Source organism: Gopherus flavomarginatus, chromosome 2 (genome assembly GCF_025201925.1).
Source record: "Gopherus flavomarginatus isolate rGopFla2 chromosome 2, rGopFla2.mat.asm, whole genome shotgun sequence".
Taxonomy (NCBI): Eukaryota; Metazoa; Chordata; order Testudines; family Testudinidae; genus Gopherus; species Gopherus flavomarginatus.
The window spans coordinates 263,488,151-263,509,565 of record NC_066618.1 but is presented as its reverse complement, the minus strand read 5'-3'; the positions used below and the strand labels follow the sequence as shown (position 1 = coordinate 263,509,565).

The following is a 21,415-nucleotide window of genomic DNA, read 5'->3' as shown; positions in this document are numbered from 1 at the left end:
AAAAATCAAAGCCACTTACAAGGGGACTCCTCTCCTGTTTACGCTTCGCCAAGCTCTGACAGCTGTGACTGGCTAACATCCTCTGAGGTAGAGAAGAGTTCCTAGCTGCATGCATCTCTGGCCTCTGAGCTGTCCTCTTCCTCTGGGTCCCCCTCCTGCTCCATATCCTCATCCAAGATTTCATCCTCCTGATGTGGTCCACTCCCGACTGGCATGCGAGCCAGTGAAGTATCCGTAGTGGAGGTGCTATCGCCACCAAGTATCATGTCCAGCTCTCTGTAGAACTGGCAGCTCATGGCTGCGGCAGTGGAGTGGTGGTTTGCCTCCTGCACCTTGTGGCAGGCGTTCTGCAGTTCTTCTAGTGCTTGCTCATATCGATTCCAATTAGGTGTGTGTGCGCTGCTTGCATGGTTGCCAGAGAATTTTTACCCTAGCAACACCCAGTGGGTCAGCTGTGGAGCCTCCTGGATTGGTGCTTTAATGTCTCTGGATATATACCCCAGCCGACCCAGTGCCCCTTCAGTTCCTTCTTACCGCCTATGACAGTCATTGCAACTGTGGAGCGCGGCATAGCTGTCCTCCACTCTCCCTGGCTTTTGCTTTTCGGTTTTAGATAGTTCTAGTTGTTATAGTCGTATAGTTAGTATAGTGGAGTAGTTGTTATAGGGTAAGATTTGTAATTAAATTTAACGGGTTGGAAGGGGTCCTCCCCCTGCCTGCCGCCTGGTCTCATACCCAAGGCTTCGGGTTTTAAACTGTGTCGAGCCTGCTCAAAGTCTATGTCAACGGGAGACCCCTATGACCCTTGTTTGAATTGTCTCGGGGAATCTCACCAGACAGACAAGTGTAGGATCTTTAAGGCGTTCAGACCTCAAACCAAAAAGGAGCAGGACTTTAGGCTCAAGCAGCTCCTTATGGAGGCGGCCCTTAGCCCGGATCTCCCATCAGCATGCCAAGTTCTGGCAACGAGTGCATCGGTATGCAGTGCCCTGGTGTCAGCTTCAGGTCTGCCCTGCGGGGAGACTCGGATAGAGGCCCGCAGCACCGGATCTCTCCAGCGCCACGTCCAGTGCAAGTGACTCGGCGCCGTTCCCTGTCTCCAGGCCAGAAAAGACAGCATAAACTGGAGGTGACTGCCTCTCAGCAACAGGCACCGGCACCGCCTTTGCCAACTTCGTAGTCTTGTCCGGCACTGAAGCGACCGAGAGTACAAGCGCCGATATCGGCACTGTTGACTCTGGCATCAAGGGAGGGCCATTGAGTCTGGCGCATACTGGCTTCTTGATGGAACCGTGGTTGAGCCCTGGCTTCCATCAACGCTGGAGACATTTGCAACAGCAAGAGACTTCATTGCCCTCACAGAGCCGGCACCAGTGCAGGCTACAGCACCGCCTCCGACTCGTGTGGTACAGTCTAGGGGCAAGCCAACCCTAATATGTCCACCATCTCCTACCATGGAAACACGGCACTGCTCCTGATCCCTGAGTAGGTCCCGATCCTGATGCCGCTCGCAGTTCTGATGCCATTCCCTCTCACAGCGCTGGTTGTACTTGCAGCTCTGGTTGTACTTGCGGCACTGAGCCGCCTCACGGCATGGCTCCGGGCTGTGGTATCGTTCGGACTCCCGACATCGCTCCCAACACTGGTCAGAGCACTGATCTCCTTGCCAGAGCTTATCCTGGCACCGCTCTTGCAGGCAGTTATTGTCACAATCCAGATCTGGATCCTGGTACCGGTTCGGTCATCAACGCCCATCTCGATCCTGGTACCGCTCCCCAGCGCCTCACCGGCACCGCTCTCCAGCAACCTGGTACCGGACTGCACTGCACCCCAGAGAGTCGACACAGATACACTCCGCACCGCCTTGGTCCTTGTGTTTCGCCTCACGGTCATCACAGTCTGAGGCCGCCTCGTGATCAGCCTACCCCGCTCCAAGCCAGAGCGAGGGTAATATGGGTCAATGGCAAGACGAAGGCCAAGACCCTAATCAGAAACTTGCACAATGGTCCTTCTGGACCCCGTGGGCTTACCACCAAGCCCAAGGGGTTCCATCGGAGGCCTCCTGTTCAGCCCATTAAGAACACTAGGTACCAGAAGCCACCATAAGTCGTCCTCCGGGGGGTATGGAAGCGTCTGCACCTACCCAAGCGCAGGTCCCAGACCCCAGTGTAGCAGATCCTGGGCAACAGGAGCCCTCACAACATGATCTGTCACAGGATCCCCTGACCCCTGTGGCATCTTTCTCATCCTCTCCAGATGAGGCAGTGGCTGGGACAACCACCTCTGTTCCTCCCCCGATAGACCTTTGTGCCCACCAAGACATTTTACGTAGGGTGGCACGTAATATGGACCTACAAGCGGAGGAGGTAGTGGAACTGGAGGATCCAGTGGTGGACATCCTTTCAGTGGAGGTCCCGTCCCGAGTATCATTGCCCATCATCCGCACCATCCAGACCAACGCCAAGACAATCTGGCAGACCCCTGCCTCTATCCTAACGACGGCCAGAGAAGTGGAGAAGAAATACTTTGTCTCCTCCAAGGAGTATGAGTATCTTTATACTCGCCCTCAGCCTTGTTCACTAGTGGTGTCCTCTGTGAACGGCATGGTCAACACGCTCCAGTGCCCAAATCAAAAGACGCCAGGCCTCTCAATTTACTTAGGCTCTAGATTCACTCAGTGGGGGGTCTTAAGCTCAGGATCGCAAACCAAAAAGCGCTCCTGAGCCTTTTTGACCATAACTCGTGGAACTCCACAGTGAAATTTAAGGATTTAAGTCCGCAGGAGTCCAGGGATGAGTTTGGGGCCTTAGTGGAAGAGGGCAAAAAGGTGGCTAGGACTTCCTTACAGGCCTCCTTAGATGCGATAGACTCTGCGGCTAGGACCCTGGCATCGGGCATAGTCATGCAACACATCTCCTGGCTGCAGGCATCTGCCCTACTGCCAGAGCTACAACAAACCCTTCAGGACCTGCCATTTGATGGGCACGGCCTGTTCTCAGACAAAACAGACTCTAGACTACAGAGCCTGAAAGATTCCAGGGCTATCATGTGCTCCTTGGGAATGCACATCCTGGTTACCCAGTGCAAGTCCTTTAGGCCACAGCCTCAATGGTTCTAACCCCTCCCTCCCCCCGCCCTCATCCAAGGCAGGACTTTTATAGAAGACGTGGATGAGGTGGTAGAAAGAAATCAACCAGCCACCAACCTGGTCAGAACCAAGGCCCTCCCAAACCATCAACGGGGCGCAGGCAAAACTTTTTGAAGGTGCGCCTGAGGATGGCATACCAGTCACCATCCAGGATCCTTGCTCCCTCTTTTGAGATTGTCTCTGTCTCTCCCGTTTCTACCAGGGGTGGTCCTGTATAACTTCAGACCAATGGGTTCTTAGCACTGTGGAAAAGGGATATTCTCTCCAGTTTTCTTTCCTCACCCTCCTTCCCCGTCCCTCTTCAGGGACCCCTCTCATGAGCAACTCCTTATCCAGAAGGTCCAAACATTCCTGTCCATGGGAGCGATCGAGGAGGTTCCAAGGGAGCTGAGGGGCAGAGGTTTTTACTCCCACTACTTCCTAATCCCCAAGGCCAAGGGTGGGCTTCGACCCATTCTCGATCTGCGTGGACTCAACAAATTCATGATAAAGTTGAAGTTCCGCATGGTTTCACTGGGGACCATTATTCCTTCCCTGGAGACTGGTTCGCCGTCCTCGACATGAAGGGCACATACTTCCCCATAGCGATTTACCTAGCGCACAGATGCTTCCTTCGCTTTGTGGTCAGTCACGAACACTACCAATTTGCTGTCCTTCCCTTTGACCTGTCCACGGCTCCCAGGATGATCACCAAATGTATGGCCGTCGTGGCAGCCTACCTTCATCGACAAGTGTTTCCGTATCTCGACGACTGGTTTATTCAGGGCCGCACCAGGGACCAAGTACAATCCCACATTCAACTCACCCTAAGCACGTTCCACCAGCTGGATCTCCTTCTCAACAACAAAAAGTCAACTCTGGAACCAACCCAGAGAATAGAGTTTATTGGGGCAGTCTTAGACTCAAGACTCGCCCAAGCTCTCCTGCTGGATGCACGCATTCAGTCAATGGTGAATATCATCCGCAGCCTTCAAAATTTCCCTACTTCCAAGGTAAAGATGTACCTCAGCCTTCTGGGGCACCTGGCTTCATGCATTTACATAACCAGGCATGCCACACTTTGGCTTCACCCGCTTCAGACCTGGCTATCAACAGTATATCGACCAGGTCGAGACAGCCTGAGCATGGTGGTCACTGTTCTGGAATCAGTTTTGACCTCCCTCCGTTGATGATTGAACCCCACGTCGGTGTGCAGAGGGGTGCCATTTCACACCCCGCAACCTTTCTTGTACCTAGTCACAGACACATCATCTCTGGGATGGGGTGCCCACCTCGGGGAACTCCAAATGCAGGGCTTTTGGACAACATCCGAACTAACTCTACACACCAGTGTACGAGAACTGATGGCAGTACGCCTAGCTTGTCGCATTTTGCGTGCACTTACGTGGCCGTTGTGTGGCAGTACTCACAGACAACACTATGGCCATGTTCTACATCAACAAGCAAGGGGGAACCCGGTCTTCCCCCCTACGCCATTTGCCTGTGGGAGTGCTGCATAGTCCACTCGATACATCTGGTGACGTCATTTCTCCTGGGGGTCCAGAACACTCTGGTAGAACGCCTCAGCAGGTCCTTTCAGCCTCACGAGTGATCAGTTTGCCCAGACATCATCCACTCCATCTTCCTGAGGTGGGGGTCTCCCCAGGTCGACCTATTCGCCTCACGCAACAATCGGAAGTGCCAAGTGTTCTGTTCTCTCCAGGGATGTTCTCAGGGTTCCGTAACAGATGCTTTCCTACTTCTGTGGAAAAACCACCTGTTCTACGCTTTCCCTCCATTCCCGCTAGTTCATAGGGTCCTGGTCAAGTTACTCAGGGACAGGGCATGTATGATTCTGGTCACCCCAGCATGGCCTAGGCAGCACTGGTATGCCATGGTCCTGGAGTTATCGGTAGAGCTTCCGATCACGCTCCCGCTGTGGCTGAACCTGATCTCACAAGATCACAGGCGCCGTTGCCATCCCAACCTGCAATTGCTCCACCTTACAACGTGGATGCTGCATGGCTAACTCAGTCGTAATTACTCTGCTCACAATTGGTGCAGCAGGTTCTGTTAGGCAGCAGGAAACCCTGCACTCGGGCCACGTACCTAGCCAAATGGAAGCGATTCTCCTGTTGGTGTGAGTAGCGCACCACGCCCCCCCTTGCAGGCATCGATACCACTTATACTAGAATATCTCCTATCCCTAAAGCAGCAGGGCCTGGCAATATCATCTGTCAAGGTGCACCTGGCTGCCATCTCAGCGTTCCATCCAGGAGAACTGTCTTCCTCTGTCTTCTCCAATCCCATGGTCATTAAATTTCTGAAGAGTTTAGATCGCCTCTATCCACAAGTGTGACAACCGGTTCTGGCGTGGGACCTTAACCTGGCCCTTTCCAGACTCACAGGGCCCCCATTCATGCTGATGGCCACCTGCTCACTTCTTTACCTGTTTTGGAAGACAGCCTTCCTTGTAGCCATTGTTTCAGCAAGACACGTATCTGAGATCAGAGCCCTCACGTTGGAGCTGCCGTATACAGTTTTGCACAAAGACAAGGTGCAGCTTCGCCCCCACCCTGCCTTTCTCCCCAAGGTGGTATCAGCTTTTCATGTGAACCAGGACATTTTCCTCTCAGTCTTTTATCCGAAGCCAAACACTATGCTGCAGGATTAATGTATGTACTCCCTTGACATTGGTAGGGCTCTCGCCTTCTATATCGAGCGTACTAAACCATTCAGGAAAATGATCCAACTCTTGGTCGCAGTGTGGCCGACTGGATGAAAGGCCCACCGGTCTCCTTGAAACACATCTCCTCATGGATAATGGCCTGTATCCGTGCTTGCTATGACTTGGCCTGTGTCCTGACCCCATGCCTCACCGCCCGCTCCACAAGGGCTCAAGCCTCATCGGCCGCTTTCCTGGCCCAGCTCCCAACAGGAGATCGGTAGAGCTGCCATTTGGTCATCAGTACATATCTTTGCCGCTCACTACATATTCAGCAGTCTAGAGACAATGCCGGATTTGGTTCAGCGGTTCTGCACTTAGCGATGTCTCACTCCGACCCCACCACTTAGGTAAGACTTGGGAGTTACCTAATTGGAATTGATATGAGCAAGCACTCGAAGAAGAAAAGATGGTTACTCACCTTCGTAACTGTTGTTCTTCTAGGTGTGTCGCTCATATCCATTCCAAACCTGTTGTCCTTCCCCTCTGTCGGATTAGCCGGCAAGAAGGAACTGAGGGGGCGCCAGGTCGACTGGGGTATATATCCAGCGCCATTAAGGTGCCACTCCAGGGGTTTCCACAGCTGACCCACAGGGTGTTGCTAGGGTAAAAATTCTCTGACGATCGTGCACCTGGCGCGCAGACACCTAATTGGAATGGATATGAGCAACACATCTTGAAGAGCAACAGTTACAAAGGTGAGTAACTGTCTTTTCCTTCACTTTGACCCTGCACTGCAGTGTGTCCTGATCATGGCCCCTTTTTGTCAAGCGTGAAATCTTTCCGTAGGTATCGTAATTCTTACAGCTGTAGCTCAGCTGGGACTGGACAGCCTCCTCTCCCCAAATGCTGATGAGGTCCAGCAGTTCGGCATTGCTCCAAGCTGGGGATCGCCTGATGCGGGCAGCAGTCATGGCCACCTGGAAAGATGCACTGAGACCATTGCACACATCACCGAGCAAACAGGAAGGGGACTTTCAGAATTCACAAGGAATTTATGGGGTGAGGATGATGGTTGGTCACCTGAGGGCAGGGTAGTAGAGTTCAAACCAGTGACCAGAGAGGCAAGAACAGGCATTGTGGGACACCTCCTGGAGGCCAATCACAGCGCTGTAATTGACCAGGGTGCCTACTCTGGCACTGTGGCTCTGTAGCCCCGGCGCAGAAAGCTGTACGCCTCTTGTCGGGGTGGTTTTTTTACAGCACTGTTTCTGTGCACTAAGTGGCTTGGTAGTGTGTACATCATGGGAATTACAACACAGAAAGCTGCTTTACTTTGCAGAAACTTGCCAGTGTAGACAAGGCCTGAGTGTATTAAGCTTAGTTTGTGTGTTTGTTTTATTCTCTCAGTAATCTGTTTTAATTTGTTTTCCATCCCTTATAATCACTTAAATTTTTCTTTTGTAGATAATAAACTTGTTTTTTGCTTATTTCAAAACCCAGTTTGTGCAATTCATGATGGGGAAGGGGGGAAAGCTTGCATATCTTCCTCCACATTAAGGGAGGGGGTGAATTTCATGAGCTTATGCTATATAGATCTCTATACAGCGAGAGACGATATAATTTTGGGTTTACGTTCCAGAGGGTGTGTGCACCAGAGGGCTGGGCAATTCCCCGAGCTGGATCTTCCCACACAGAGCTGATTGCAGACTGTGTGATTCTCTAGCTGGGTGTGTCCCTACCTCTGTGTGTGCAGTAAGATAGGGTGAGTGAGCCCAGGCTGTTGGAACGGGCAGGCTGATTGGGACTCCAACACAGCGGGTGGCACTCTGGAGGTGGGGAGGGGAGTCCAACCCATCACACCTAAATCTCAGTGCATTGGTAAAACTATGATGCAAAGTAAAATTTTTGCTGTTTTATTGGTTCCTGTATCTGCTGCTACTGTAAATGTGCTTGCGATGCAATGTGTTTGATCTTTTTTTTGATCCCTGTGATACTGATGATTTTGGGATTTTATACTTAAGGGAAATAAAACTTTATAGCTTTAAGTCTCTTGTGGGTGGCATTTTGAGCAGGGCAGGGCAGCGTTTAAAGGTTGAGCAGGCTGAGAGGGGCTCCCAGCTCCATTCAACATTGTAGTGGACAGCCAGTACCAGAAAATGTTGTTTAAATCCCCCTGTACAGTTTTATTCTGTTACTGTTTATTCTATGTAATACTTTCTGGTAGAGTTCACCACCACAGCAGTTTCAGGGTGGCTGTCCATATGGGGTTTTTGTATAACATCCAAATCCTCTGGGTCAGGTGGCATTGTTTCCAAAAATGCTGTCCAGTAGTTCATAGTTTGGTCAAGGTGGTAGGAGCATTACCAGTGTTCCTGTTCTTGTCCCTTGTCTTCAGGTACATTTGCCAGAGCTCCTTTGCTTTGATATGGCACTGGAATCAAGCCTGGGAGTGTCCATCGCAGTCATTTGCTTTGACTGTGGCTTTTAGTTGTTTGCATTCTGGTGACTCTTATGCAGATAGAACTGGATGTGCAGCTCTCCAAAGAGGGCGATCAAGTCCAGGAGCTCTGCAGGGGTCCACGCAAAAGCACCAAGGTGCATGACTGCTATAATGGGAATATGAGCCTGGTAGTGTGAACTCACTACTTCCTGGTATCAAACGGGCACACCTGGCTACCCATCAGCATTTAAATAGGAGGATGACATCCAGTGAAGATGAAATCCAAGCAGTCGAAGGCACACAGGTACACAGACAGGTTGATGCAAGTATAAAGCATTGCAGTCTGGTAGCAGTGGGAGGACTGCCAGAACTGGAGTAGTTAGGAATGCATCCACACAAACTCTAAAGTGGTGGGGGGAGGGGAACCTCAATGTAAAGTTTTTCCTGTTCCAAACAGGATTAATTACTGCAATCTGAGATGCCAAATAATGTACTTAAAAACAGTAAGTGTGGACATAAGGACTTTAGTGGGAGCAAACCAGAGCTACTCAGGTGTAACACCCCAGCTTGGACAAGCCCTGAGTAACTCTGCTAGACACAAACTGGTAGTGAGTTATATGATCTTGCATCTGTATGTGCATTCAGTTCAATGTTGTTTGCTCCATGAATCTTGACAATGCAAGTTGGGTTTCTCTATCATACTGCACAGAGACTTTTTTGCAGTGAAGAATCAGACATTTCCTGACATTGTTGCAACTAGTACAAGGCAGACTTCTGGTGGTGGTACTTATTAACTTACAGCCCTCAAAATTGTTCTAAGTAGAGCCAGGCAGAAAAACGAAGCAGTAAGCTATGGCAAGCAATAGTAGGGATGGCGAACGGAAGAGCAGGGGTTGGAGCAGAAGATCCTGTGGTTACTTGGTTCAGGCATGTGCATATCTCAGTGGGTTAATTCAAAGAATTTTTTTTATCTTTCCTCAGTTGAATTATTTTAAAAAGGAAGTAAGTGGTGGAGTAATAACACTGAAATGACACTGCTTTTTCTTTAGGGTTTCTCTTCAGATGCCATTGAAAATGACTTTAAACCAAATGAAGAACCTCTTCTCAGAAAAAATCCTCGTAGATTTGTCATCTTCCCACTCCAATACCCGGATATATGGAACATGTATAAAAAGGCACAAGCGTCCTTCTGGACAGCAGAAGAGGTGAGTGTGATGTTCTATTTGGGACACTCAGAATTGTAAGCTATGATGTGATCTCTCTGCCTCAGCAAGTCTCAGTCTTGTTGGAGATTAGATTGTCAACTCCCTGCCACTCCAGTCTGTCCTTGAGACTCTGCTGGTCTAAACCCTGCCCATGCAATTAATTGTTAGTGAACCCCAGAGACGTCTCACTGTGATGCCCACAGAAATTATTAAGTTCGCTTCCTTCAAAAAGAGAGTGTACACACCAGCCTGTTAGGTTATCTGAAAACTCACACTTCACTTTAACATACGCCACTGATATTGTTTTGTAATAAAACAAGAATGAGTTTATTAGTAAAGAACAGAGATGTAAGTGATTCAAGTGGAGTTCACAGGGATCTGCTCTGGGTCCAGTGTTGTTGAACGTATTTATTAATGACTTGGATATAAGTAGAGAGAGTATACTGATCAAGTTTGCAGATGAGACAAAGTTTGGTGGAGCGGGAGGGGGTTGCCAATACTTTGGAGGATAGAACTAAAATTCAGAAGTATCTTGATAAATTGGAGAACTGGGCTATAAACAAAATGAAAATCAATAAAGGCAAATGTAAGGCGCTTCACTTGGGGAAGAAAAAACAAATGCATAAATACAGAATGGGGGGAAAACTGACTTGGCAGCAGCACTGCTGAGAAGGAGCTGGACGTTGTGGTGGGTCACAGCCTCAACATGAGTCAGAAATGAGATGCTCTTGCAAAAAAAGCACATGCAATTTTAGGTTGCATTAACAGAGGCATAGAGTGCAAGTCATGGAAGGTGATAGTTCCACTCTACTCAGTGCTGGGTAGGCCTCAGCTGGAGTACTGTGTCCAATTTTGTTCATCAATGTATAGAAAGGATGTAGAGAAACTGGAAAGGATCCAGAGGCCAGCAACAAAGATGATCAAAGGGATGTTCAATGGAATGCAAGCCATACGAGCAAAGTCTGAAGGGACATGGGTATGTTTAGTTTGGAAAAGAGGAGATTAAGGGGGGCAATATGAGAGTGGTCTTCAGATACTTGAAAAGTTACCACAAAAAGGATGGAGAAAAGTTCTCTTTTGCCACGGAGGGCAGGACAACAGGCAATGGGTTCAAACTACAGCATAGCAGTTTTAGATTAAATCTCAGGAAAAGCTTCCTAAATGTAAAGAACAGTAGGGCAATGGAACAGACTGCCTCAGGAGGTTGTAGAAGCTTCTTCACTGGAGGTTTTCAAAAGCAGGCTGGATAGCCATCTGTCTTGGATGGTTTAGACACAACAAATCATGCATATTGGCCAGGGGTTAGACTTCTAACCCTATGATTCTATGGTACTAAGCAAGAGAAAAAGACAGGTCTGATTGCAAACAAAACAAAAATAACACATTTTTTCTAGTGTCTAAAGTTTAACAGATTACAATCTTGGTCTGAGGCAATTACTCATCTATTGTCGGGTTCCAGAGACTTCAGTCCACATGGCTGAAGGATCCACCTTTCACGGATTCCAAGAGCTTTGGTCTCTTGTCCCTTACATGATGGATTAATGGCTTTTTGTTACCCTTATATTTCCTGAAGTCCATTGTCTTTGTCTCAAGAGCCAGGAAGTCTTTCTGGGATGCAGAGTCTGTCCCCTGGCCTGCTCACTAAACTCTCTCCATGGTTGTTTGCTTGATAGCTTTGTTTACCTTATGTGTAAATGTGCTCTTAGTGTCCCCTGCCTGTAATCAAGCGGGTCAGACAGGTAAATGGACATTTCTTTACCTAGGGCAGGCAGGGTTTGTGCACTGCCTTCCAAACGCATTTTAAGAATGTATTTCTAGAACACATATGTAACTTGTTGTACACTACCCATACATACGATCAGTTTAAATATTATACCTTACAAGACACCTTTTAGATATGTATTATAACTCTGTGATGGGGTTAGTGAGTGTGTCAGGCCTGATATGCGTTGCAGTGTGGTGGGCCCTCTGCCAGTGTGCATTGAGTTGTCTTAGGGACACAGTGAGTATTATGGTCCAGTGGACAAGGCCCACAGTTCAGGAGTCAGGAGAGCTGACTTTTATTGCAAGCTCTGAAGTTGACTTGCTGCATGTGGCCTTTGATGGGACACTTACACTCTCTGTGCTTCAATTTCCTCACTTTTAAAATGCTTTGAAATATGTGGATGAAAATGTGCTGTTGAAGTGCAAGGCGCTATTATTTATATTTTCAGACATATGATTATCAACGGTGACAGCTGTTAAAGATGCATGTAGTTTACTCCAAGTTGCATTGGCTAAGTACTCCTTCCTACCTAATGATACTCCTTAGCTCTAAGTTAACATGTTTAATTCTCATTGGAGGTTTGGATAGATAGCCCTGGACAATGATATCTTATATCTATTACAAGCCGAAGGTTGCGGCAGTGCAGACTTCTCTATGTTCCTCTGCCTACTGCGTCAGAGGAATTACCTAAAGGAGTGGGAGGATTGTCCAGATTCCATGTTTGTTCAGTCTTTGGACTCTTGATCAAACTACAACAAGGGTGCCCATTATGTTGGTGGCCTTTGTGATTTAGATCTGACTGCCGGGAAATGGACTGAAAGTGTTGACTCATTTCAAATAGGCCAGCGGACAGTCTTGAATAGGAATGATTTTTGGTTTCTACTGGACCATTCTTACAGCCATTAAAATTAATAATAGTTTTAGCTATTCTTTTTCTTCTGAGGATGCAGATTTGGGCCATGGGTTGTATTTGAACTAGTGACCAGAGGTGATGTGCTCTCATATCATAAGAACAGCCATACTAGGTCAGACCAAAGGTCCATCTAGCCCAGTACCTTGTCTTCCAAAAGTGGCCAAAGCGAATGTTCCTTTTAATTTTTTCCATCCATGTGCAGAATGAATTTTATGTTCATCAATATTGAGATAATGTGCAGATGTATGCCACCTATAGAAACAAAAAACCTAGATAGAATATATGATTTTAAAAAGTTACCATAGGGATAATTACTCCATCCAGGACAGGTTAGGCATTTTAGAACATACTACTCAAAGAATTAAATTTCAGCATAAGAGAGAAATAAAATTATGAAATGCATAGACTAGTCAAACTAAAATAACAGCACTTTGAAAGAATAAATTACAGAGAAAATATGTGCATTGCAGGAAATACCAAGAATTAACAACAACAACACCACAAGTATGTGTTGGGAGGGGAGTGTGAAAGAGAGACAGACACACACACGCAGAGACGGTGTGTATATATACGGTTGTTAAGACCGTAGCCGCTGCCAGCAGCTCTCCTGCTCCTGAGCCCTGTCCCTCCCTCTTCCCCGCTCTGTGGAGATGGAGTACATGGGTGGGACAGGGGGAAGAGACACTGTGTGTATATGTGTGTGTGAGACAGAGATTGTGTATGGTGGCTGCTGGGGAAATCTCTGCGAGACTGTGCACTGTCTCTTTTAGGCACTCACTCACCGCCCATAAGGCTTGTTCAGACCTCAGATCGCAGCAGCTCTCCTGCTCCTGAGCCTTGTCCCCCGTCCCCTACTTTTTCCACACCAGTCATGATTTTGTAGACTTTATCATATCCTCCCTTAGTTGTCTCTTTTCCAAGCTGAAAGATCCCAGTCTTACTAATCTCTCCTCATATGGAAGCTGTTCCATACCCCTAATCATTTTTGTTGCCCTTTTCTGTATATTTTCAAACTCCAGTATATCTTTTTTGAGATGGGCTGACCAGACTTAATGACTTCTTTGTTTCGGTCTTTACTGAGAAGTCTGAAGGAATGTCTAGTATAGTGAATGCTTACGGGAAGAGGGTAGGTTTAGAAGATAAAATAAAAAAAGAGCAAGTAAAAAATCACTTAGAAAAGTTAGATGCCTGCAAGTCACCAGGGCCTGATGAAATGCATCCTAGAATACTCAAGGAGTTAATAGAAGCGAGCCTCTAGCTATCTGAGCCTCTAGCTATTATCTTTGGGAAATCATGGGAGACGGGGGAGATTCCAGAAGACTGGAAGGGGGCAAATATAGTGCCCATCTATAAAAAGGGAAATAAAAACAACCCAGGAAACTACAGACCAGTTAGTTTAACTTCTGTGCCAGGGAAGATAATGGAGCAGGTAATTAAAGAAATCATCTGCAAACACTTGGAAGGTGGTAAGGTGATAGGGAATAGCCAGCATGGATTTGTAAAGAACAAATCGTGTCAAACTAATCTGATAACATTCTTTGATAGGATAACGAGCCTGGTGGATAAGGGAGAAGCGGTGGATGTGATATACCTAGACTTTAGTAAGGCATTTGATACGCTCTCGCATGATATTCTTATAGATAAACTAGGAAAGTACAATTTAGATGGGGCTATTATAAGGTGGGTGCATAACTGTCTGGATAACCGTACTCAGAGAGTAGTTATTAATGGCTCCCAATCCTGCTGGAAAGGTATAACAAGTGGGGTTCCGCAGGGGTCTGTTTTGGGACCGGCTCTGTTCAATATCTTCATCAACGATTTAGATGTTGACATAGAAAGTACGCTTATTAAGTTTGCGGACGATACCAAACTGGGAGGGATTGCAACTGCTTTGGAGGACAGGGTCAAAATTCAAAATGATCTGGACAAATTGGAGAAATGGTCTGAGGTAAACAGGATGAAGTTCAATAAAGATAAATGCAAAGTGCTCCACTTAGGAAGGAACAATCAGTTTCACACATACAGAATGGGAAGAGACTGTCTAGGAAGGAGTATGGCAGAAAGAGATCTAGGGGTCATAGTAGACCACAAGCTTAATATGAGTCAACAGTGTGATACTGTTACAAAAAAAGCAGACGTGATTCTGGGAGGCATTAACAGGTGTGTTGTAAACAAGACACGAGAAGTCATTCTTCCGCTTTACTCTGCGCTGGTTAGGCCTCAACTGGAGTATTGTGTCCAGTTCTGGGCACCGCATTTCAAGAAAGATGTGGAGAAATTGGAGAGGGTCCAGAGAAGAGCAACAAGAATGATTAAAGGTCTTGAGAACATGACGTATGAAGGAAGGCTGAAGGAATTGGGTTTGTTTAGTTTGGAAAAGAGAAGACTCAGAGGGGACATGATAGCAGTTTTCAGGTATCTAAAAGGGTGTCATCAGGAGGAGGGAGAAAACTTGTTCACCCTAGCCTCCAATGATAGAACAAGAAGCAATGGGCTTAAACTGCAGCAAGGGAGATTTAGGTTGGACATTAGGAAAAAGTTCCTAACTGTCAGGGTAGTTAAACACTGGAATAGATTGCCTAGGGAGGTTGTGGAATCTCCATCTCTGGAGATATTTAAGAGTAGGTTAGATAAATGTCTATTAGGGATGGTCTAGACAGTATTTGGTCCTGCCATGAGGGCAGGGGACTGGACTCGAATACCTCTCGAGGTCCCTTCCAGTCCTTGAGTCTATGAGATCTGCATGCAATATTCAAGGTGTGGGCCTCCCGTGGATTTATATAGAGGCAATATATTTTCTGTCTTATTATCTATCCCTTTCCTAATGATTCCCAACATTCTGTTCGCTTTTTTGACTGCCACTGTACATTGAGTGGATGTTTTCAGAGGACTATCCACAATGACTCCAGGATCTTTCTTGAGTGGTAACAACTAATTTTATAATGTATAGTTGGATTATGTATTCCAGCGTGCTCTATTTTGCATTTATCAAGATTTGAATTTCACTTGCCATTTTGTTGCCCAGTCACCCAGTTTTGTGAGGTCCCTTTGTAATGCTTTGCAGTCTGCTTTGGACTTAACTGTCCTACCAGTTCCTCTCACACACTGTCATCTTAGCATCAGTGCCCTGCCTGACTGGACTGGGAATCTAACTGTAAGAATAAAGTTTTTGGTGTCTCATTGGTTTTCACATCTGGCACTAACTGCTCCCGTGATTTTAAAAAGAAAAATACAACCCCTGCTAAGGAAGCTGTGGTTTCTACCCAGCCAGAATTCACAGTCTTATAGAAGAGTAGATATGTAATGCTTTCTTATTGTCCAACAGTAGCCTTGTGAGAGAAATTAGATGTCACATAAAGAAAATCCTTGTCATTTTAAAGGCTCGTTGCAAAATGCTGTCTTTAATTGGAAATATCATTAAAGAGACATTGGAAAGGATCTCTGTTTTTTGACACATATTGAGGTTTTGAAATCCTGCTGCTTTACAGTGCAAGAAGGTTTTTTTCATTTACAGTGTGATATGGTTCAATATATAAAGTAATTTTCCATTTCTATAGTGTCTTTCATCCTAAAGTGCTCCACAGACTGATGGAGGGCATTATGTAAAAGTAAATTATTCTACTCTCCCATTAGAAATATCTTTGCGGACACACTATAGTATCAGACATCTAGTGGTCATTCTAGTGACTCTAAATGGTGTGCATATTCTCGGAGTTTCCAAAGATCTGTATTTGTGGGGGTAGGTGGTGGGAAGGGAAGGTGTCATTTATAAGCTGCAAAGCAATTAAATTATGTTATGGTGGCAGGTACATTACTGTACTTCATTGCTTTCCCTTTTTTATTTTTAATTTTATTACATTTGTAACTGAATTTATCTAAACATTTTCAAGTTTGGTCTCAAATAACTTCCAGCATCACTGATTTGCTTAAGCTTCTTCTATTTTTCTTCGAGTTATCAATATTAAAGGACAATAATATTGTATTTTTCTTTCTTTTTTACCATAAGGTTGATTTATCAAAGGACTTCCCTCACTGGAACAAGCTGAAATCAGAAGAAAAATACTTCATCTCTCATGTCCTTGCTTTTTTTGCAGCCAGCGATGGAATTGTAAATGAAAATTTGGTAAGGCATCTTTCCAATGAGCTCATTTCTCACGAGTTGCCATTCATCTGGCTAGCAAAGACTCTTTATCGTTAAGTCATAATTGAAATGAAGAGTCACATGATTATATTTACTAGTTGCGTTTTCTCTCTTCCACATAATCTCAGTTTTGCTTAGACATCTTTTTAAGGGGTACAAACCCAAAGGTTTTATGAAATGTGCCGCCTCTCTCAGTGTGGAGGAAGATATGCACAACTTCTTGCCCTACCAGTTAGAAATTACATAAACTGGGTTATATTACAAATGAGAAATAAGTTTTTTAACTACAAAAGGTGAATTTTAAGTGAATATAAGAGATAACAGACAGAATAAAGCAGATTACTGACCAAATAAAGCAAAGTAGGCAGGCTAAGCTCAATATACTTAAGAAACAGGTTACAAAATGTAAATTATCACCCTAAATGTTATAATGTTATTTTAGGCAGGTTGCAAAGTTTCTGTGGTTCAGAGTTCCAGTTATATTCCTTTTCAGACTGGACCCCCATCTCAGTCTGGACACCCCGCCGCCTTCTCTTCAGATGGCTTTAGCAGTCTTTCTTCTGGAGCATACAGATCATGGAGAGGAGCAGTCCTGTTTTCCTTCCTCCCCACCCTTAAATAGGATTTAGATGAGGCGGAAATCCTTTGTTTCCCAAACTTGACCCCCCTTCCCTTCCAGTGGAAAGTTAAAAGAAGTCCCAGGTAATGTTTAGTGTCAGGTGACAAGACCACCTGACTCGGTAGTATCACAGTGTCCATGAATCAGTGGCAGTATGGAGGGTCTGCAGGAAGGCCAAATCTTTTCACAATCCATTGTCCTCGCTGATAGGCTATCCGCCCTGTCTGGCTTTTCCATTGTTGTACCTGAAGTGTTAGCAGTGGGCATCACTCAAAGTAGCGTAATTGAAATACAGATACATAGTCAGTATTCCGAACTTCAGATACAGAAATGACACAGGCATACAAATTGGATAATCACATTCAGTAAATTATAACCTTTCCAATGATATCATACAAGACCCATCTTGCATAAAGTATATCTCAGTTGTGTCATGTTCATATCATAAGCATATTTTCATAAAGAATATAGAGTGAAATGTCACAAGGCTCACACCAGTATAGTCTGAAGGATTCCAACCAGTCCGTTCCTGGAAACAATCTTTAAGTCCTCCCTTCCAGTAAACTGTGTTAATTTTTGGCTCTTTAGGAATGGAAGATAGGAGTGAACTTCTCCAGTGGTGTCATCAGTGTTTCTCTTTTGAGTTGGTTAAAATCATACTATCGCTCCCTAGCATAGCACTTTTAAAAAGAATATAGGGGATACTACCATGTCCTGGCCAGTGTTTCTTATCTCAGTAAAACCAATTCTGTTTACTAAGGTGACTTGTTGGGGTTATCTCTGAATCTACCAGGTCTACAAGGAAGTGATGGATCTCCCCTTTCTGATAAGGATTTGCCATTTGTAGTCGCACTGGACTGCAAGATATCTGACCTTAAACCATCAGTGGTGTAGGCCTGAAAATGGCCCATCCTGGGCCTTGTGAATGTATAACTTCTGGTCACGCGTCTAGGGAATACATTATAGTATGGGGTGAGGTTGGAGAAAGACACACGCATTCTCTATGACTTAGAGATTTTCTGAACTACTGGTTCATTTTATTTAATATCAAACCAAAATCCTGAGTATTTGTGTAATGTGAAGTTTTCAGTGTTGCAGTATTCTGTTGTATACTTTCAGTACATATACAGCATATCTCTTACTTGCAGTTTTATAAGCTATATAGACAACAGCTTTATTTGACTTTCTCTCTCAAAGAATAACTCCACAATCTACAATTTGCATGCATGTTTGTGAAATGTTTCAATCCAACTGCTCCCATCCTTTCTCCATGGCAGGGAGGTTGTTTTTGTTCATCTCAGGGCTTGAAAAATATTCTCTCAGGTAGTGCTAATACCTAACTGGCACTTTTCTTGGTAGGTGGCGCGATTCAGCCAGGAAGTGCAAATCCCAGAGGCTCGCTGTTTCTATGGATTTCAGATTCTAATTGAGAATGTTCACTCGGAGATGTACAGTTTGCTAATAGACACTTACATCAAAAATCCCAAGAAACGGTAATTCTCAAAGTTGTCATAAAGCCATTGAACATATTACTTCAGTATTGGCTATGCAGTCTAGAGGGATAGTCATGCAGCACATGCCAATATCACCTGCCGCCTTTTCCATACTGACTCACTGGGTGGCCTTAGGAAAATCACTTAACACTTCCTGCTCTGTATTCCTCATCTATAAAATGAAGTAATAATAATACCTACTACACAGGAGTGTTGTGAGGGTTAGTTAATATTTGCACAGTGCAATGTAATTGATAGATTGAAACAGTTCAGTTATGGATCATTCTAGGAATTTAATGCTATTTACTGATCTGGGTTTGGTAATAAATGCTATATCACTTTACTTGCATACAACTTGTTTGTTGCTAATATGTTAACAAGAGAGTCTAGTTTAAATATTAACAGTAATAAAAATAGCAAAAAGTTAGTCTGTGGCTGCAGATACCATGGTTCTATACTGAGGGTTATGCAGAGCTGCATTTCCAGGGCAGCATCTTGCACTGGGGAAGCTCAGTATCTCCTGGAACTCCAAGGTACATGTGTGGTGGGGAGATGGCTGCTATGTCATCTTGTAAACTTATGTCCCTACAACCTTTGGGGGTACTTAGCACAGTTAGCTGTGCTAGCCAGAATCAGGAGTTGTATTCCACAGGGGCTGAAGTTGTGCCCAGCTCCTGTGTGGGGTCTGCATGGGGAGCCGGGAGGGGGAGTCTCCCTGAGCAGGAACTGGCCACTATCTGGCTTACAGTGTGAGATGCACCATACTCTAGTGGATAAGCTACTGATTTGGTAGTTGAGAAACCTGGGTTTGGTTCTGTTGGCTCTACCACACCTGCTGTGTGAGCTTGGAAAGTCACTTTCTCTCTCTGTTTGCCCTTGTGGCTTTTGTCTGTTAGACTGTAAACATTTTGGGGCAAGGACTGTCTCTTACTCCATGTTTGTATAATGTCTAGTACAGTGGGGTCCCAATCTCAGCCGGGGTCTCTAGGTACTAATATAATACAATAAATTGTAAGTGTTTGTAATATTACCTTTGTTTCATTCTATAGAGAATTTTTATTTAATGCAATTGAAACAATGCCTTGTGTCAAGAAGAAAGCAGATTGGGCCCTGAAGTGGATAGCAGACAGAGACTCAACTTTTGGTATGTAGCTTTTTAATTAGGTGATTCCATTATATATGGCTCAGATAAACAAAGGGTAACTATCTGGATCTGAGCTGCAACCTTCCAGAGCAGAATTTCTCCAAAGTTTAAGGGTTATGTGTATCTTGAGTTTCAAGTCTAACTGTGATGTCTAAAAAAGAAAAATTCAGAGCAGTGTGTAGATCTTAATCCTGAACTAATGATGTGTGCCAATGTCGAGGCCCAGCGGGGATCATAGGTGTAAAAGTTCTGGGGGGTTCTTGCGTTGTGAATAAGGGATAAAAAGGCAATTATGACTTTAACATGGTTTCAGATATACTCTGGGTGTGTGAGGATGTCCAAGCACCCCTCCCTCCCACTAAAAATGAAATCATCTTACTGCGAGAAGTTGTTTGATTCACTAGTGTAGACACTCTTGTTTTGGGTGGGAAGAAGTGAGGTGCAGGTTATGTTGTGTATTTCGGGGGGCAGAGGGATCATCCCAAGTAAAATTTTTTCTTGGTAAAATTCAGACAATTATTGGTCTTTGCTGAAAATATTTCAGTGAGACTATTGAGAGCTGTTAGTCAAGTTCCAAATGTCAGTTGTGGGGGGAACCGTTTTCGTTACTGCAATCTGCTGGTAGAGTTGCTTTGGCCAGATATAACATAGTTATTTATACCTTTATTTTCCTTTTAGTGGCTCTGGCAACTTGTATTTTCTATGCATTTTTTTCACTTTTTACCAGACACCTTGCCAGATGTTTGTTGCGTAGATGTTTCACTAGCGCTGACATTGTGAGCTGACTGCTCAGTATGTTTATTCCAAAATAAGCAGGACCCTGTTGTCTCTTCTGCATACAAAGTGATTACTAGGGGGTGAAAAGAACCCATTAGCCCAACTGCATTATGTTTTTTTTAGGCGCATTCAGAAATAGACACTCCTGATTAGAGATTTCCAATGAGCATATTAAGAACTTTGTTACATATTTCAGTATGCAAGAGCCAGCCAGTAGACATTCAGCAAGAAATTTTGCTATATGGGTTTTAATATCAGGTATTGCATTTAATCGTTAGCTTTATGGACACTTATTTTTTAGGGTTATCTGGTATGTTTTTAGAGTTGTCAAGTATATTTCTTCTGCGTGAACTACAGTAATAATGCTATTTGTCTTTTAATGCTTTTCTCCATATGACCTTCCCCTAAATAAACCAGCAGATGGCACCTGCATTCCATTCACTGGAGTAGAAAAATAAATATCCTTTTCTTAAAATGATCTGTGCGTGGCACAGGAGGTAAAGGTGCCAGAGTTTAATGCATAGACCTTGCACCTTTGGAGACCTGGATATTTATCCATATACATCATCAGGATGCTTTAAAATACAATATGCATTTCTATAGAAGCAGGGCTTTGGTGGGGAGACGTGAAGGCACTGGGGTGCACAGTGTGAGGAAGAGAGGCCACGTAAGGGATGGCCCAAGGTGGAGTGAAGAAGAGATGGCAGCAACAGCGGGAGGCAGCAGGAGTAAATTTGGGGACATAGAACTGGAAGGGATCTCCTGGATCATAGAGTCCCCTCCCCTGCTAGCACAGACAACTCTATTATATAATCCTGTTCATAAATTTATCATCTTGAATTAGAGATGTAAGAGTTTAGCCGGTTAACCGATAAGCTTGATGCTGAACGTTTTCTGTTAATGATTAAACTCCACCTGGGGTCCCTCCCGGCTGCCGCCTGGCATCCGTGCACACCCAGTATCCCTGCGTACTCGGCATCCTGGCTGCCGCCTGGCATCCTGGCACACTCAGGGTCCCTCCGGGTTGTCGGCCCCGTCCCTGGGGTCTGTCCCAGCAGCTGGGAGGGAACCCGGGCTCAGGGACGGTTAGACGGTTACTGTTTTTACACGTTATTTACATCTC

At 45.2% G+C, this 21,415-nt stretch overlaps 1 protein-coding gene across 7 annotated transcripts in view; it reads left to right on the top strand.

The window, feature by feature from the left end:
- RRM2B (ribonucleotide reductase regulatory TP53 inducible subunit M2B) overlaps nucleotides 1–21,415 on the top strand; it is a 48,710-nt gene that overhangs the window by 12,597 nt on the left and 14,698 nt on the right. For 2 of the 7 annotated variants that reach the window (XM_050941095.1, XM_050941098.1), the window contains exons 2-5: nucleotides 9,285–9,440; nucleotides 16,125–16,241; nucleotides 18,238–18,371; nucleotides 19,421–19,515. In XM_050941095.1, the coding sequence (XP_050797052.1) occupies nucleotides 9,285–9,440; nucleotides 16,125–16,241; nucleotides 18,238–18,371; nucleotides 19,421–19,515 (502 nt within the window). Of the gene's footprint in view, nucleotides 1–482; nucleotides 6,855–6,888; nucleotides 7,558–7,594; nucleotides 8,540–9,284; nucleotides 9,441–16,124; nucleotides 16,242–18,237; nucleotides 18,372–19,420; nucleotides 19,516–21,415 lie in introns of those variants that run through there. The other 5 variants (XM_050941101.1, XM_050941097.1, XM_050941096.1 and 2 more) reach the window with 5 other exon arrangements.